Below are 17,935 nucleotides of genomic sequence, written 5' to 3'. Positions count from 1 at the left end.
TTTTAGTCTGTTTTTTCTCAGCTTAGGTCATTTCCTGAAGCATACTGGGGTCCCCTCCACTGTTATCTCAGAAAGGGAACTGAAGCTGCAAGAACAATTGCCCCAAAAGCAAATGCAGCCTCGCTCAAAGCTGGGAATTACACAGACAAATTTGGCCCCAAGTGTTAGACTAACAACATTTGAAGTAAAGTTTACAATTTCCCTCAGAAATGCTCTGCAGTGGAAGATCGGAATGAGCTGCAGGCTGATAAGGGGACAGGGAACGTGGGCATGTCTGAAAGATACTGTGAACACATGGACTATCTCTGCACTATTATATTAACATTATAAATGTTATATTTAATCACAGAACACCAGAACTGAAAGGGACCTAGAGAGGTCATCAAGCCCATTCCTCTGCCCTCATGGCAGGACCCAGTACCATATAGACCACTCCCGATAAATGTCTATCCAACCTGCTCTCAAATATCTCCAGAGATGGAGATTCCACAACCTCCCTAGGCAACTTATTCCAATGTTTAACCACCCTGACAGTTAGGAAGTTTTTCCTAATATGCAACCTAAACCTCCCTTGCTGCAGTTTAAGCCCATTGCTTCTTGTTCTATCCTCAGAGGCCAAGGAGAACAATTTTTCTCCCTTGTGACACCCTTTTTCTTCCTTGTGACTCCCTTTTGTGATACCTAAAAACCGCTATCATGTCCCCTCTCACTTTTCTCCTTTCCAAACTAAACAAGCACAATTCTTTCAGTCTTCCTTAATAGGTCATGTTCTCTACACCTTTAATCACGTTTGTTGCTCTTCTCTGGACCTTCTCCAATTTCTCCATATCTTTCTTGAAATGTGATGCCCAGAACTGGACACAATATTCCACTGGAAGCCTAATCAGTGCAGAGTAGAGTGGAAGAATGACTTTTCATGTCTTCCTCACAAGACACCTGTTAATGCATCCCAGAATCATTTTTTTTTTAAATAGCATCACACGGTTGGCTCATATTTAGCTTGTGGTCCACTACAACCCCTAGATTCCTTTCTGCAGTACTCCCTCCTAAACAGTCCCTTCCCATTCTGTATGTATTAAACTGATTGTTCCTTCCTAAGTGGATTACTTTGCATTTGTCCTTATTATTAAACTTCATCCTATTTACCTCAGATCATTTTGAATTATGACCCTAACCTCCAAAACATTTGCTACCCCTCCCAGCTTGGTATCATCTGCAAACTTAGTAAGTGTACTCTCTATGCCAATATCTAAATGAAGATATCGAACAGAACCGGTCCCAAAACAAACCCCACTTTTTATGACCTTCCAGCAGGACTGTGAACTGTTAATAACTACACTCTGAGAATGGTTATCCAGACAATTATGCACCCACCTTATAGTAGTCCCATCTAAGTTGTATTTGCCCTAGTTTATTGATAAGAAGATCATGCAAGACTGTATCAAATGCCTTACTAAAGTCTAGGTATACCACGTCCACCGCTTCTCCCTTATCCACAAGGCTCGTTATCCTATCAAAGAAAGCTCTCAGATTGGTTTGACATGATTTGTTCTTTACAAATCCATGCTGGCTGTTACCTATCATCTTATTATCTTCCAGGTGTTTGCAGATGAATTCCGTAATTACTTGTTCCATTATCTTCCCTGGCTATTTATATGCTAGGAATTTTAAGAGTGTCCTGTATACACTAATCTCTCTATATATTTTAGAAATATCTGTTGGTCTGTCTGTCTGTAAATCTGTTTGCTCACAAGCGCCTCCTAAGCAGTAAGAGCTAGGACCACCAAACTTGGTATGTAGCTTTATCTAATCATAACTTAAAGCAAGGTCAGGGTTTAGTTGAGCCACAAAAATGCAAAGTGCCAGGAATGGGACTGTTGTTCATAACATGGAAAGGGAGGGGCACAGAGAGGAAAAACATGATATTGAGAGTAGCCAATGGGGGCAGGAAGCCCGCAGCAAAGAGCTATTCTGCAGAGTGACTAATGGAGGCAGCTACACCACCAAGAGAGTGGCCAACGGGCTTGCTATCTTAACTATCACCAGACCAAGTAAGTGCCCCCCCCCAACCCTTTCTTCCTCCCCTGCTTGGCAATTGGCTGCAGCACCAGGTGGGGGGAGATGGAAAAGGGTCCCTGATGGCCAAAGGGCTGTAGGAAACAAAAAACTCCTGATGGTCGGGGTGGAGGGAAGGGTGGAGACAGAAGAACCCTGGTGGTTGGGGGAGCTGGGAAGGGACAGAAGGCCCCTGACAGTGGAGGGCAGAGCTGGGGAAGACAGAAGACCCCTGGCCGATGGCAGGGGGAGATGTGTGGGAGATAGAAGGCCCCTGGCAACCGTGGGGAGGGGGGGAGAAAGAGCTGGGAGCAGAGAGAAGGCCCCTGCCCACTATGTGGGCTGGGGAGGAAAAAAGGCTCTGCTGGCTAGGATTCCCTGCCCTGAAACCCTCCACACCCCGTAGCCCTCACTCTTGCAACGTCCCCCCCGCCGATACCTCCCAACCTCCTAAGGCCCGGGCATCTGGGTATGTCTTCTAGTAAGCTCTGAGGGATAATTAATGCAAATCCTCAAGCAAGTAACACTCGCCTCCAGAGGGAAATTGCATATACAGGCAGTCCCCGAGTTACGCGGATCCGACTTATGTCGGATCCGCACTTACGAATTGGGCTTTTCTCGCCCCGGAAGATGCGGGCGGCAGGACCGCCCAGACGCGCCGAGGTCCCGCCGCCCTCGTCCTCCGGGGCGAGAAAAGCTGCTCCACTTTTCTCACCCCAGAGGGGGGCCCAGCAGACCAGGGAGACGCGGAGCAAAGCCGCGGAGGACCTGGGCGGGACCGTGGAGCGTCTGAGTGCTCCTGCCGCCCGGGTCCTCCGCGGCTTTGCTCTGCGTCTCCCTGGTCTGCAGGGAGCAAACCTCTGTGTCTCCCTGGTCTCTCTCGGTCCCGCCGCCCGCGTCTCCATAGTCTGCTAGGGGGGAGGGGGAGCGCAGCTAGTGCGCCCCCCCCCCCCAAGCAGACCAGGCTTTTCTCGGGACTCCTGGGGAAGAGCAGCTGGGGCGCTGCCGGTTGGTCCCGCAAAGCCGCTCCTTGGCACTACTGGACCAACCCGGCAGCACCCCAGCTGCTGCCCCAGGAGTCCTGATTCAGCCGCTGCTGTTCAGTTTCAGCAGCGGCTGAATCAGGATGCCTGGGGCAGAGCAGCTGAGGTGCTTCCGGGTTGGTCCAGTAGTGCCGAGGAGAGGCGCTACTGGACCAACTCAGCAGCACCCCAGCTGCTCTGCCCCAGGCGTCCCCAAGTCAGCCGCTGCTGAAACTGACCAGCGGCTGACTACAGGAAGCCCGAGGCAGAGTTGCTCTGCCCCGGGTTTCCTGGAATCAGCCGCTGATCAGTTTCAGCAGCAGCTGACTTGGGGACACCTGGGGTGCTGCCAGGTTGGTCCCCGCAGCGCTGTGGTGCGGCACTGCGGAGACCTACCCAGCAGCGCCCCAGCTGCTCTGTTCCAGGTGTCCAGATTCAGCTGCTGTTGAAACTGATCAGCAGCTGATTCCAGGAAGCCCGCGGCAGAGAAACTCTGCCTCGGGCGTCCTGTAGTCTGCCGCTGGTCAGTTTCAGCAGTGGCTGAATCTGGATGCCAGTTCCGACTTAAGTACAAATTCGACTTAAGTACAAACCTACAGTCCCTATCTTGTACGTAACCCGGGGACTGCCTGTACTAGTTTGACCTAGTTCAAGAATCCTGACAAACAACAAACAAACTGACAACTGCATGAAGTTACTACCCTGATATGGGGAGAGAGGCCACTCTACTCTCCTCTTTCCTATCCAGTAACTGACATGAGACTGTGATCCAGAAAGATAGGCTACCCATTCATTTCGTTTGGTGTCCTTTAGTCCTTCTATTATGGGAACTAATGAAGAACTTTTCTTTATGCACCCTCTCCACACCACTCATGCTTTTATAGACCTCTATCATATCCCTCCTCAGTCTCCTCTTTTCTAAGCTCCTCTTTTCTTTGCAAGCGGGGAACCCCTGAGAACTGTCTGTCCGGGGTGGGGGTCGGGTCCCTTTAAGCACAGCCCTCGGCTAGCCTGAGGCAGCAGCTCCACACTCTAAGTCCTAATCTGATGCCCTGCCGGCACTGCTTCCAGCCATCCTTAACCTCAGTGCAAGCCCTTTTAAATTACTGGAACCTGCTGGCAGCTGCCCCCATTCCTCTCTTTCCATCAGCAGGCCTGGTAATAGCTGCTGTTTCCAAAAGGTGCTAGGATGTAAACAAAGAAGTAAATGTAACTTTGATATGACAAAGACACACAGATATACTCTCTATTAAAATAAAAAGGAGGCAACCTTCTTGTGAGCTACAAATGATAAAAGCATGTTTGGCAGGTACTTGTAAGCAGCTGAGCATCTAACAGCTACCCTAGATTATAAACCAGGCAAGAAATGGTGGGCATAAACCCTCACTCGGCATTCCATTTTTTGGGGGGGCCATTTTTCCCAGTTTTTTCCATCTTGTAACTATTACTTCAGGGCCACCTGGGTTGAGTCTCTCCAGAGGACTACTTAAATGTGTGTCACCTGGTCAACTTCTAGTAGCAATACCTTATATGCTCTATCTCTATACTTAATTTAATTATGAAGTAATTAAATAATATTTTCAGGACAAAGACAATCTTGTAGAAGAATACAACACCCAGTTCATCACGACATTCCTGTACGGTCTCAGTTTTCCACAGCACAAGTAAAATTTTACATAGCAAATAGGAAATTAGATTAACATTAATCTTTTCATGCATTTCACACATAAACATTAATATACTAACACAATGCAACACATTCACACAAGGTGAACTGAGAAAAAAAAGAAACACTATTTTAAGTCTCTCTTTCACTGTATTTTAGTTTTTTGACTTCCACTGAAAACATCTCTTCAATGTGCAATGGCAGCCAAAAAAGCTAACAGAATGTTAGGAAGGATAGATAATGAGACAGAAAATAATATAATGGCACTATCTAAATCCATAGAATATCCATACTTTGAATACTCCATGCAGTTCTGATCACTTCATTTAAAAAATATGTATCAGAATTGGAAAAAGCATAAAGAAGGACAACAAAATTTATTAGGAATATGGAACAGCTTCCATATGAAGAGAGATTAAAAAGACTGGGATTGTACATCTTAGAAAAGAGACGACTAAGGGGGATATAACAGCATTATTTATCCTTTCATATAACACAAGAATCAGAAGTTACCCAATGAAATTAAATAACAGCAGAGTTTAAAACAAACATAAGAAAGTACTTTAGAGTCTTGACTTCTACATTGATTGCTTCTGCAAACGTGCACGGGCTGACATGAAACGTATAACCTCAGTCATGCAGAACGCAATGCTATTCACAACCTCCAAAACAATTCTAAAATTATAATCAAAGAGGCTGACAAAGGGGGCGCTGTAGTTATCAAACAGAACAGATTATGAACAGGAGGCTGCCAGACAACTCACCAACACCAGATTCTACAGGCTTTTCTCCTCTGATCCTATGAAAGAATACAACCCCCCACCCCCCCAAAAAAAAACCCTAAACCATCTGCTCATGAAACTCCCTGCTACAATTCAGGTCCCACAAACACAAACACAGCCCCAAATCTCCAACCAGGAGTCTTCTATCTGCTGCCCAAGATCCACAAACCTGGAAATCCCGGACAACACATCATCTCAGGCATTGGTACACTTACAGCAGGATTATCTGGTTATACTGACTATCACCTCAGACCCTATGCTACCAGCACTCCTAGCTATCTTCGAGACAACACCGGCTTCCTGAGGAAACTACAGAACATCAGTAATTTTCCTGAAAACACCACCTGGGCCACCATGGATGAAGAAGTTCTTTACACCAACATTCCACACGATGACGGATTACTGGCTGTCAGGAACACTATCCCTGCACACCTGATTACAGAGCTCTGCAACTTTGTCCTCACCCACAACTATTTCCAATTTGGGGACAGTTTATATCTTTAAGTCAGCAGCATAGCTATGGGCACCTGCATTGGCCGCACAATATGCCAACATCTTTATGGCTGACCTTGAACAATGTTTCCTCAGCTCTTGCCCCCTAGCTCCTTTACTTTACTTATGCTATATTGATGACATTTTCATCATATAGACCCACAGGAAGGAGACCTTTGAAGAATACCACAGGGATTTCATCACCTTCCACCCTACCATCCATCAATAGGTATTAGCCAACACAGTCAAGGATGCAATCCCATGCTCTGGGCAATGTTAAATTGTTGACTGCCAGAAACTGGGACTGGACAAGGAGGAAAAGGTTGTTCAACAATAGCCCTATTCTGTTCATTCTCTCTGAAGCATCTAGCACTGGCTGCTGTCTGAAGACAGGATATAGGACTAGATGGACTATTTCTCTCACACACTATGGCAGTTCTTATCTTCTTACGTGTATTCCTGAAACATTAAATGAAAACACATGGCCAAGTGTTCAAGGGCTACATAAATGGACCCAATACAGAGGTATTTCTCGGTATTCAGTAGCCTTTTAACTTTTCTTCAGAATCTTTCTTGTTGCTTCTCTTCTCTTATCTAGCAATTTCACAGCATTATTTTGTCTTTATATGTTTAAAAGTGCTCACTAAAGGTAATGTAAAGATTGTTTGGTACCAAACTACTTGTATCATTCTCTCTTCCTAAGAAGACCTGTACCATAGCTGATTCCTTTATTTTACTTTCTGTGATTTATTTGGAGAGATCTGGAAAGAAAAGTAAACTGGATTTCCCTTTTACCCCCAAAAAGATTCCTTCATTTTACCACACTGTGCTTAAAATTCTTTCCCAGTCTTCTACCTCTGACAAAATTATGTAAGGAACCTCCATCTTCCATGTGCACAGTATTGGAAAGGGAAGAAACACTCTTATGTATAACAAATCCTCTTGAATCTAAATCAAAAGATACGGCTAGTCACATTTTATCAGAGCCAAGACAATCAGGAATTTCCCTACCTTTGGGAATTTATAGAATCCTAAAGATATGGGGTCTAATTAGATTTTCTAGCTGTTCTAAACAGTGTTCTATAACAAAATGTTATAAAGACACTACAAAAGTTTCCTGATAGCTTAGAAATCTAGATTCCTAATTATTTGTAAGAGATGTTATTCTAGCTAAAATATGTGCCCTAACTAATTTTGGCCTACTCAAGATCATAAAAAGGTAAATAAAATGCAGTTTCAGGTTAAAGGCACAGAAGGCTAGTTGCATAATATGGGCTGTTCATATTCGGAAGACTGGGAATTAAAATATTAAGTCAAGTGAAGTAATTCTTAAAATAAAAACCTGAATCACGGAAGTAAAATACAAGCTAATGTACTATAGATTTTAACTTTTAAGAACTGTTAATACTTTGAAATCTCATTGAAATATATATAATAATCTAACAGACTAGAAATTATATAATAAACTCAACATTGATTTAACAACAAGTTTTATGCAATTTAATTATTTTTAAGATTTCCTTTATACTCACCAAGGGCTCTGCCATGATGATGCGAATTTTGCGCTCAGCCTGAGTCGTAAAGTTAACAAACAAGCTCTTCAGGACATATTCACCCGGTTTACTGTCTGGGTCAACACTGATGGGCAACATGGTTGGAGGTCCCTTCTCCCTCTGTGTACCAGAAACAGGTGGAACTGGTGGTTTGATATATCCGTTACCAACTGGAGAAGCTGAAATTTACAAGACATATGTTTACTTGTGGCAACACCTGCATGCTTTAGTTTTCTAAGTCTATTCCAATGTCTTATCAGTGGAAAAAAAAGCAACAGATTAAATGATCATCAGGTCCAATATAGTATGTAAAAATAAACATTAAAAGTAAGTTGTACCTTTGTTGAATAAAAATGTGAAAGTTTATATTAGGTCCCGTGGTCTTTCTTGGTACCATATCTATGTATTATTTTAAGAATTCCAAACTGTACACGATCAGTTTATTACAAGAAATAGTAGATGACATATTTTCTGACTTTTCATGTTCCACGCTGTGCTGTCTTTAACATGACGAGATCTGCCATCACCCAGCTCTTAATAACTCTCCAGTTTCTCATCACCTTATCTTTCATGCAAGAGCACTATTGATCAATTGTCAACTATTTTCTTTATCATTATTCAGAATGCTCAACTCCCATAGATGTCAAGATTATAACTATTTTTTGTCTGTTACAAACAGAATGTAGCATGCTTGATTTTCCATTCACTTTAAACCAGGGTAAGTCCAGTGAGTTTCACGAATGTAAACCATATGTGAAACGAGCCAGGCCTTAAATATTTTCTCTGACACTGAACATCAATTATTTTATCAGGTTAACTGAAAGGTTTAATTAACATTATTTATCAACCTCATATATATGATAACAATGTATACTTCATTTATCGCTGTTTCTTTTTCTTATAACAAACCAGAAGAGAAATAAAAGCAAAGGCCAATACAGGCAGTCCCCGACTTACGCGGATCCGACTTATGTTGGATCCGCAGTTACGAACGGGGCTGCCCCAGAGTACACGGACTGCGGGACCTCGCGGTCCTGCCGCCTGTGTACTCTGGGGCTTTCTCTGCGTCTCCCTGGTCTGCAGATCAGGAAGACGCAGAGCAAAGCCGCGGAGGGGCTCGGGCAGCCCAGGGGCACCTGGGCTGCCCGAGCCCCCCTCCCGTCCTCCCCCGCGGCTTTGCAAAGCCGCAGGGAAGCCAGCAGCGGAGCTCTGACTGCGGTGCGTCTCGTTCCGCCGCCCGTGTCTTCCTGGTCTGCTGGGGTGTGGGGGGGGGCGCAGCTAGTACGCCCCCCCCCCCAGCAGACTAGGCTTTTCTCCGGACGCCTGTGGCAGAGCAGCTGGGGTGCTGCCGGTTGGTCCCGCAGCGCCGCTCTGGGCGCTACTGGTCCAACCCAGCAGCACCCCAGCTGCTCTGGTCCTGATTCAGCCGCTGCTAGTCAGTTTCAGCAGCGGCTGAATCAGGACGCCTGGGGCAGAGCAGATGGGGTGCTGCTGGGTTGGTTCAGTAGTGCCGAGGAGCGGCGCTACTGGAGCAACCCAGCAGCACCCCAGCTGCTCTGCCCCAGGCGTCCTGATTTAGCTGCTGCTGAAACTGACCAGCGCTGACTACAGGAAGCCCGAGGCAGAGTTGCTCTGCCTCGGGCTTCCTGGAATCAGCTGCTGATCAGTTTCAGCAGCAGCTGACTTGGGGACGCTTGGGGTTCTTAAGTTGATTCTGTATGTAAGTCAGAACTGGCGGTCAGTTTCAGCAGCAGCTGAATCTGGACGCCAGTTCCGACTTACATACAGATTCAACTTAAGAACAAACCTACAGTCCCTATCTTGTACGTAACCCGGGGACTGCCTGTACCATTTTTCTATGCATCAGAACCCTAATCTTACATTCTCAAACTTATGCCACAAGAAGCTTAGTTTTTCTACGGGGAAAAAATGGCATGTTTATCTTGTGGTGTGATGCTTGGCTGCATCTCCTGCTATTCACTTTCGAGTTGGTATAAAAAGTGATATTATAAGCAGCTGTCTAGGGAACAGATCACCTACCACTGCTGCTGCAATTCAGGCATCATAACATCTTTGAGCAATTGCAGAGGTGGGGACAAAGATTACAAAAAAAAAACCCCAAGTAAATCACTTCCCAATCTTGCTGCAATCATAAGAGAAATATACCAAAAAGTACATGCATTGTTTTTGTGCACATCTTACCAGCTTAGAAAAAAGGCAAATATTTCAGATACCCAGTGGTAGATACTACACAATTAAGATTAGAATTTGGCCCTTTGTATTCTATACCATAAGCTCTTCTGGGACAAATTTTGAATCTTCTGCTGAAAGTTACTTTCAACTGTTAACCACCTGTGTTTCGCATAAGAATAAATTATATTTTATGTGCGTAACATCTGGTTTCTGCAAGGTGCCAAGCATCAACTTCCAATGATTTCAATGACATTGGAGGGTGCACTGAACCTGATGAGTAATGCTCAGAACCTTGCAAACTTCAGCCCAAAATTTTTGCACTGAAGATGATGCAAACTGCATTGCGTAACAGGGAACAGATAATTTTTTTAAAAAATTCCATTTTAAAAAATTATATCATTTAATAGGCTAGACCAGAGACAAGCAAGATATGGCCATGCCACCAGAACTGGCCTGTAGGCCTCCCCGACTGGACTCTCAAGCACAGAGCTTCTCACTCCACTTTAAGCTCCCTGTAGCTCCTGGCACTGGGTGCAGCAGGAGGCTTCGCATGCTGCCCCGCCTACCAGCAAAATAACTCATTTCCCATTTTCTGGCCAATAGGAGCTGAGAGATTTTGTGGAAGGGGTGGGGGCAGCATACAAAGCCCTCCACCTCCCCAGCAGACAGTCATATGGAACAACTAGCCATTTTGAGCCACCTGGGACTATGGTAGGCAGGGAGTCACCACCCAAACCCTATGCATCCCCTTCTCTCCCTCCTCCAGGTCACAACTCTCTCCCAGAACCTGAACCGCCTTCTACACCCTTCCCCCAGGCCAGAATCCACTCCTGCACCCATACTCCACCATTACGAAGCTTTTACAGCTCAGATTCTATCCTAATGTATACCTGTGCAACTTTTGTATGAAATTTCTGCCTTCTGTTACATATGTGTAACATACCGTGTCAAATATTTGCATAGTAAATGAGTAAAAAAATTGTCCCATTAATTGAAACATAATTAGCAATTATATTGATGATCTGTGAGCTGGAATAGAATCCAAAGTGTTGGCTCTCTAATGCTGTTCTTAGTAAAATAAGCTTCAGGGGTAGCCAAGTTAGTCTGTACAGGATACACTTAAAAAAACCCAACAGATAGTATGGTGGCACTTTAAAGACTAACAAAACATGTAGATCTACATGTTTTGTTAGTCTTTAAAGTGCCACCATACTATCTGTTGGGTTTTTTTTTTGTAAAATAAGTGAGAACTTACATTTGTCACTACAATCAACAGATGGGGGACTGTTTACAGAAGGAAGCGGATCTTCAATTACTTTTCACAGCAGAACCACACAAACAATATTTTGTGGGACTAATTTTACACTTGCAGAACAGACAAAATGGAGCAAGAACTTTTTACTTCTATTTACTATGGTAAACATTTTCAAAGCGGGGTGCCTGTTAGCTACTTAAAATTATACTTACGTTCCTAAATTAAGGAGGCCTGATTTTTGTAAATGCCAAATACAGTAAAACTCTGATGGTCTGGCATCTGATGGTCCGGCACTCCTGATGGTCCGGCACCATCAGGAACCCGGAAGTGCTCCAGGCAGCCGGACCATTGGAGCTGCTCTGCCCCCACCTTCCCCGATTCAGCCGCTGCTAAAACTGACCAGCGCTGAATCTGGGAAGCAGGGGGCAGAACAGCTGGAGTGCTGCCGGGTAGGTCCAGTAGCGCTGCCCCTCGGGGCTGCGGGACCAACCCAGCAGCACCCCAGCTGTCCCGGATTCAGCCGCTGCTGAAATTGACCAGCGGCTGACTCCAGGAAGCCCGAGACAGAGCTGCTCTGCCCCAGCTTCCTAGAATCAGCCGCTGGTCAATTTCAGCAGCAGCTGACTTGGGTACACCTGGGACAGAGCAGCTGGGGTGCTGCTGGGTTGGTCCCCGCAGCGCCGAGGTTTGGCGCTACCAGACCAACCCAGTAGCGCCCCAGCTGCTTTGTCCCAGGCGTCCCAATTCAGCCGCTGCTGAAACTGACCAGGGCTGACTCCAGGAAGCCTGGGGCAGAGCAGCTCTGCCTCTGGCTTTCTGGAGTCAGCCGCTGATAAGTTTCAGCAGCAGCTGACTTGGGGACACCTGGGGCAGAGCAGCTGGGGTGCTGCTGGGTTGGTCCAGTAGCGCCGCTCGTCGGTGCTGTGGGACCAACCCAGCAGCCTTCCAGCTATTCTGCCCCAGGCGTCCTGATTCAGCCGCTGCTGAAACTGACCAGGGCTGACTCCAGAAAGCCCGGGGCAGAACAGCTCTGCCTCTGGCTTTCTGGAGTCAGCCGCTGATCAGTATCAGCAGCAGCTGACTTGGGGACACCTGGGGCAGAGCAGCTGGGGAGCTGATGGGTTGGTCCAGTAGCGCCGAGGAGCGGCGCTGTGGGACCAACCTGTCAGCACCGCAGCTGCTCTGCCCGAGGCGTCCCCAAGAGCAGCTGGGGTGCTGACGGGTTGGTCTCACGGTGCCAAGGGTCGGCGCTACCGGACCTACCCAGCAGCACCCCAGCTGCTCTGCTGCAGGCGCCCCCGATTCAGCCGCTGCTGAAACTGACCAGCAGCGGCTGAATCGGGGACTCCTGGGGCAGAGCCGGACTATCAGAAGGGAGGGCTATGAGGGGGTCTGGGGTAGCATCCCTCCACCCCACCCCAGATCCCTCATAGCCCCCCCTTCTGATAGTCCGTCATATCTGATAATCCAGCACCCCCTGGGTCCCAAAGGTGTCGGATTACCGGAAGTTTACTGTAAATGCAAACATCCTGTTTTGAAAATTTTGTCTTCCATTTTGTATGAAAAACCAAATGATAATTGAATCTTAATAAGTTTTGAAGTGTCTATATATGCTCAAAAGTATGTCTTACATAACAAAAACAGATCAACAAAATACTGTATAAGGATTGCAAAGCCCAGCACACACAATGTAGGGAGTCAGAATTAAGGTTGCCTGTGTAACCTTAGTATGATACCCTTGTGCTTATGCATGATGATACAGTCATTAAATACATGATCCTAATAAGATACTATCCTAATAAGATATTATGACGACAGCATCATAGAAAATCCCATGGGAAATTAATAATTCTGGAGTAAGTGCAGGATTTGGATGACACACAGTAAATAATGCAAAGGCACACAATAAATTACAAGAAAAAATATTTAATTAGCATTCAGTGAGCACCATCCATCCTATACACTGCATGGGGTAGCATCCTGTGGAAAAAAATAGTATGTGATCACATAATTTAAGACTATCAAAATTAATAAACACCAGGATGCCAAATATTTGTTGTAGAGGCAATCTAAATCTTGGCATTTCTTAAGTTTTGTGGGTTTTACTTTGTAAACTTAATGTTTTACATAGGTTTTTTTGAGTTTTATTTTTTTTACACATACTGACCCTTATAAGATCATCCCAAAAATATTGCCAACATTTCAAGTGCAGTTCTGGTCCATCCCTCCTAAGCAACTGGTTTTGCTTGGTACCTTGAGTTATTGCTTAAATTCTAACATACCTGCAACCCATGGTATCTAGAAATAATAATTCTTCCTTGTAGAACACCTTCACTTAGAACCAGTTATAACAATATAACATTTTCTTTAAATGTGAGAAAAAAATATTATTGATGTTGCAATAAAATATCCACATATCCTGTGGCCATATACTATTACTGTAAACTGGATAACTGCATTAAAGTATATGTTATACCAATTAATTTTTTTCATGTTATAAATAATCAGCTTTGCTGACATGATAAACAACTACTATAGGTAAGAGTTTTAAGAAAATACAATAGTTTTAATACATACATTTGCAGCAAGCTGATGAAAACGGAGATATATAAAATGAAATTATGCCATTTCCTCAGTATTTGTACATTATACAACAGAAACTTTTCTTCAAACTCAAAGATCAAGCAAAACAACAGAAAATTTAATCTAGTATGTACAAGTTGCAATCTTGCAACACAGTGCGTTCAATTTTAATAAAACGCTGTTAGTGTCTTCTTATTATCTTTAACAGGAAAATGAATATATTATTTTCTTCAACTTTCCAAATTTTGACTCAATCATCATATAGGCTAAATACGCTAACTGACAAAGTCCCATTGTTTTTATACCTACCCAGCTCCTTTATAAAACTGACCACACTGAATCTTCTCCAACAGGATACTGTAATATCCATGAGCCTGAAAATAACTTGAGAAATTCCAATTTTCAAAACTGTTTTCTTACTAAAATTGAGAAACAAATTACTTGTTTCATGATACTGTTCCACACTCCTCTATGTTTTTCTTCGACATCAAAGCAGGCATTTCATTTAGGTTTTTTGTTGGTGAAGGGTTTTTGTTTTAAATAGGTAAGTGCTGAAGTTAGAGCAGGCCTCCTGATCAGATCAAGCTTTCCATAACCAAAGGAGTAATTTTTAGCTTCAGCATACGATGATGACCTACAACTTGCAGAGTGGCTGCATGTCTATATTTATCCAAAAGTACATACTATACTGACAGATTAGTGAAACTACTTCAGGCACTCCAAGAACATGAGACTGGCTAATGCAATTCAGCATAAACAAACATGTATACCAAATATATGTATTATCACATAGTTCAAGCTGAAGGCATCTAGTAAAGAAATGTTAAGGAGAGAGATAATACAAGATGGGTGATAAAACATTTGTTTTGTAACTAAGGTCTTTTGACCACAAGTATAAACAGTTAAAATTCCTTGAGATAAAACCGACACACAGTACTGTATCCTTTTTTTCATGCCAAAGACCCAGTGAGAAACCACACATCCTTAAGGAATATTACACAACAAACATCTATTGGAATAACTCTTAAGGAAATGTGTTTGGTTCTAAAACTATAATTATATTTAAAAAGACATACAGTATAAACCAAATTGTTAAGAACTTAATTTACAAGGTCAAGTACATAGCAGCAAGGATGGCAAAAGGAAGCTTTTATGCTCTTTGAAGAAAAATCCTTCCAGACAATTGACAGATAGTCAGGCAAAGACAATAAAATTCAAGGCTTAAAAACAAACTGAAAACGTAATAGATTGATCTTATTTTAGTAAGAGGAACTAGTAAGGGACAATATGTTTGTACAGACACAAAATTAAAATTTGTATAGTATTTTGCTTTTACATCATTTACAGGAATAAAAAAAGACTTTATCAATACAGATCTAAAATTAAGAATGACTTGATACCTTTAACCATTTAAATATCATATGACGAAAGCATGCCTAAAACACTATTTAAAAACCCCATATGATGTGACATTGATCAACTAAGATCTATGCAGGTAAGTCTTACAGTATTCCTCTCAAGCCTGGCTCTCTTTTTTTTCTTCCAATTTTATATTTAATAGATGAAATTCACCCCTGGCAATAGGGCTAGCATAAGTTCTATGCACCAGGAAGGTTCAATTTATGTCATACTTTGAGGGATAAAGTGGAATATATGTGGGCATAGATAAACTGACAGCCCTCCCCAATGCCTTAGGAGAACTGGCTTGTGAATATGAATACACATACATCAAAGATGCTTTAGACAAAATATCTCATGTAACCTATCAATTTTAATGCTACATTCTGCTGGATTTGTATATTCTATTTTTGTGCAGGTATCTTTCTTGTATATGATGTTAGAAATATGGAGCATGGATCTGTTTATAGTTCTAGAAGTGCTAATGAGAGCCATTACTGGTGCCCCAGGGAAACCTAATGGCTTGATCAACTCAATGACCTATAACTAGTCTTGTATGTCTTTTAAGCCCAAACGGTGGTTGGTTGTAGACAGACATATGACCATACCACCTGGTACTGGAATCCATTTTGAAACTGGTATTTTACCATGGGAATGGGGGATTCCAAACAAAGAGTTCCTGCCCTGAGGGAAAGTCTATTTAAGAAATGGGAAACAATCAGCCTTTTGTCTTCATCTGGCTTTTGAAACTGCCTGGCACACTCGAAGAACAAACAAAGAACTTTGAGAATGATGCATAGACCCATCCCCTGTCACCCATTCACAGCTTCTGACAAACAGAGGCTAGGGATCCCATTCTGGCTAATAGCTATTGATGGACTGATCCTCCATGAATGCATCTAGTTTTTTTTTTAATCTTGTTAAAGTCCTGACCTTCACATCATCCTCTTGCAATAAGTTCCATAGGTTGACTGTGGAGTAAAAAAATCAACCCTGATTTGAAGCTTCTAGATGAAATAAGAACAGTAGTTTAGGATAAGAATTTGCAACTTTGGAACAAGTTTCTTAGTGAATTAAAATTAGCTAAGCATTTTCTGTTCATTTTAATTTGGTACCTTACTTTGATCTGTCTGTTTTCACTTGCAACCACTTAAATCCTACTTTTTATATTTAATAAAAAAAACTTTTGTTTATTATCATGCCCAGTGTAAATAACTGTTTCCAGGGGAATGGGAAACAACCATTGTGCATTTCTCTCTTTAGAACATAAGAATGGCTGTTACTGGGTCAGACCAAAGGTCCATCTAGCCCAGTAGCCTGTCTGCCGACAGTGGCCAGTACCAGGTGCCCCAGAGAGGGTGGACCAAAGACAATGATGACTCCGGTCATCCTTCTCCAACCTCTGACAAACAGAGGTCAGGGACACCATTTCTATCCCCTGACTAATAGCTTTTTATGGACCTAACCTCCATGAAATTATCTAGCTTCTCTTTAAACTCTGTTATAGTCCTAGCCTTCACAGCCTCCTCTGGCAAGGAGTTCCACAGGTTGACTACGCGCTGTGTGAAGAAGAACTTTCTTTTATTAGTTTTAAACCTGCTACCCATTAACTTCATTTGATTTCCTCTGGTTCTTCTATTATGGGAACCAATAAATAACTTTTCTTTATTCACCTTCCCCACACCACTCATGGTTGTATATACCTCTATCATATCCCCCCTCAGTCTCCTCTTTTCTAAACTGAAAAGTCCCAGTCTCTTTAACCTCTCCTCATATGGGACCCGTTCCAAACCCCTAATCATTTTAGTTGCCCCTTTCTAAGGCCAAAATATCTTTTTTGAGGTGAGGAGACCACATCTGTACACAGCATTCAAGATTTGGGCATACCATAGTTTTATACAGGGGCAGTAAGATATTCTGTGTCTTATTTTCTATCCCCTTCTTAATAATTCCTAACATCCTATTTGCCTTTTTGACCGCCGCTGCACACTGCGTGGAAGTTTTCAGAGAACTATCCACGATAACTCCAAGATCTCTTTCCTAACTTGTCGCAGCCAAATTAGCTGCCATCATACTGTACGTATAATTGGAGTTATTTTTTCCAACATGCATTACTTTACACTTATCCACATTAAATTTCATTTGCCATTTTGTTGCCCACTCACTCAGTTTGGTGAGATCTTTTTTAAGTTCTTCACAGTCTGCTTCTGTCTTGACTATCTTAAACAGTTTAGTATCATCCTCAAACTTTACCACCTCGCTGCTTACCCCTTTCTCCAGATCATTTATGAATAAGTTGAAAAGGATTGGTCCCAGGACTGACCCTTGGGGGACACCACTAGTTACCCCTCTCCATTCTGAAAATTTACCATTTATTCCTACCCTTTGTTTCCTGTCTTTTAACCACTTCTCAATCCAAGAAAGGACCTTCCCTCTTATCCCATGACAATGTAATTTACACAAGAGCCTTTGGTGAGGGACCTTGTCAAATGCTTTCTGAAAAGGCTTTTCTTTCACTGATAGAGGGCTGACCTTATGGACTTTCCCTGTATAAAACTTTTACACAGAGAAAGACTGATTTATTTGGGGTTTTGTTTCCTTTTGGGGGTTGGCTTTCTGGGTGCTGTGTCCTTATAGTTGCCCTCTTCGAGCTCAACTGGTTCAGTAACTGAGCTGCTGTGCAGTGGGCAATAACCTCAACTCTGTGCCTTATCTGGAGAAGATCAGAGGGTCTGGCCCAACAGGACAGGGTGATGAGGATCCTGAGAGAGCAGGAAGGTGGGTGTCAGTGGCATGATTAGAATTCAGAACACCACGGGGACAACCCAACAGGACTTCTGTGATTGGACCCCATCACACAGGCCTTGGCTTTAACCTCTGTACAAGAATCAATTTTACCCAATATGAATATTTGCTTGCAGATTAAATTCGGCATT

At 43.3% G+C, this 17,935-nt stretch overlaps 1 protein-coding gene across 15 annotated transcripts in view; it reads right to left on the bottom strand.

Moving 5' to 3' along the window:
* The window catches only part of FRY (FRY microtubule binding protein), a 349,943-nt gene that overhangs the window by 199,824 nt on the left and 132,184 nt on the right, over positions 1-17,935 (bottom strand). For 12 of the 15 annotated variants that reach the window (XR_016348538.1, XM_089775547.1, XM_089775550.1 and 9 more), the window contains one exon: positions 7,550-7,749. Coding sequence is in view for 14 of the 15 variants with exons in the window: in XM_089775547.1 (XP_089631673.1) it covers positions 7,550-7,749 (200 nt within the window). In the remaining variant the exon portion in view is untranslated. Of the gene's footprint in view, positions 1-7,549; positions 7,750-13,910; positions 14,708-17,164; positions 17,192-17,935 lie in introns of those variants that run through there. The other 3 variants (XM_089775557.1, XM_089775551.1, XM_089775556.1) reach the window with 3 other exon arrangements.

The sequence above is a fragment of the Pelodiscus sinensis genome, chromosome 1 (genome assembly GCF_052426305.1).
Source record: "Pelodiscus sinensis isolate ZL-2025 chromosome 1, ASM5242630v1, whole genome shotgun sequence".
Classification (NCBI taxonomy): domain Eukaryota; kingdom Metazoa; phylum Chordata; order Testudines; family Trionychidae; genus Pelodiscus; species Pelodiscus sinensis.
Note: the sequence above shows the minus strand (reverse complement) of the source record. Positions and strands in the feature narration are given on the sequence as shown.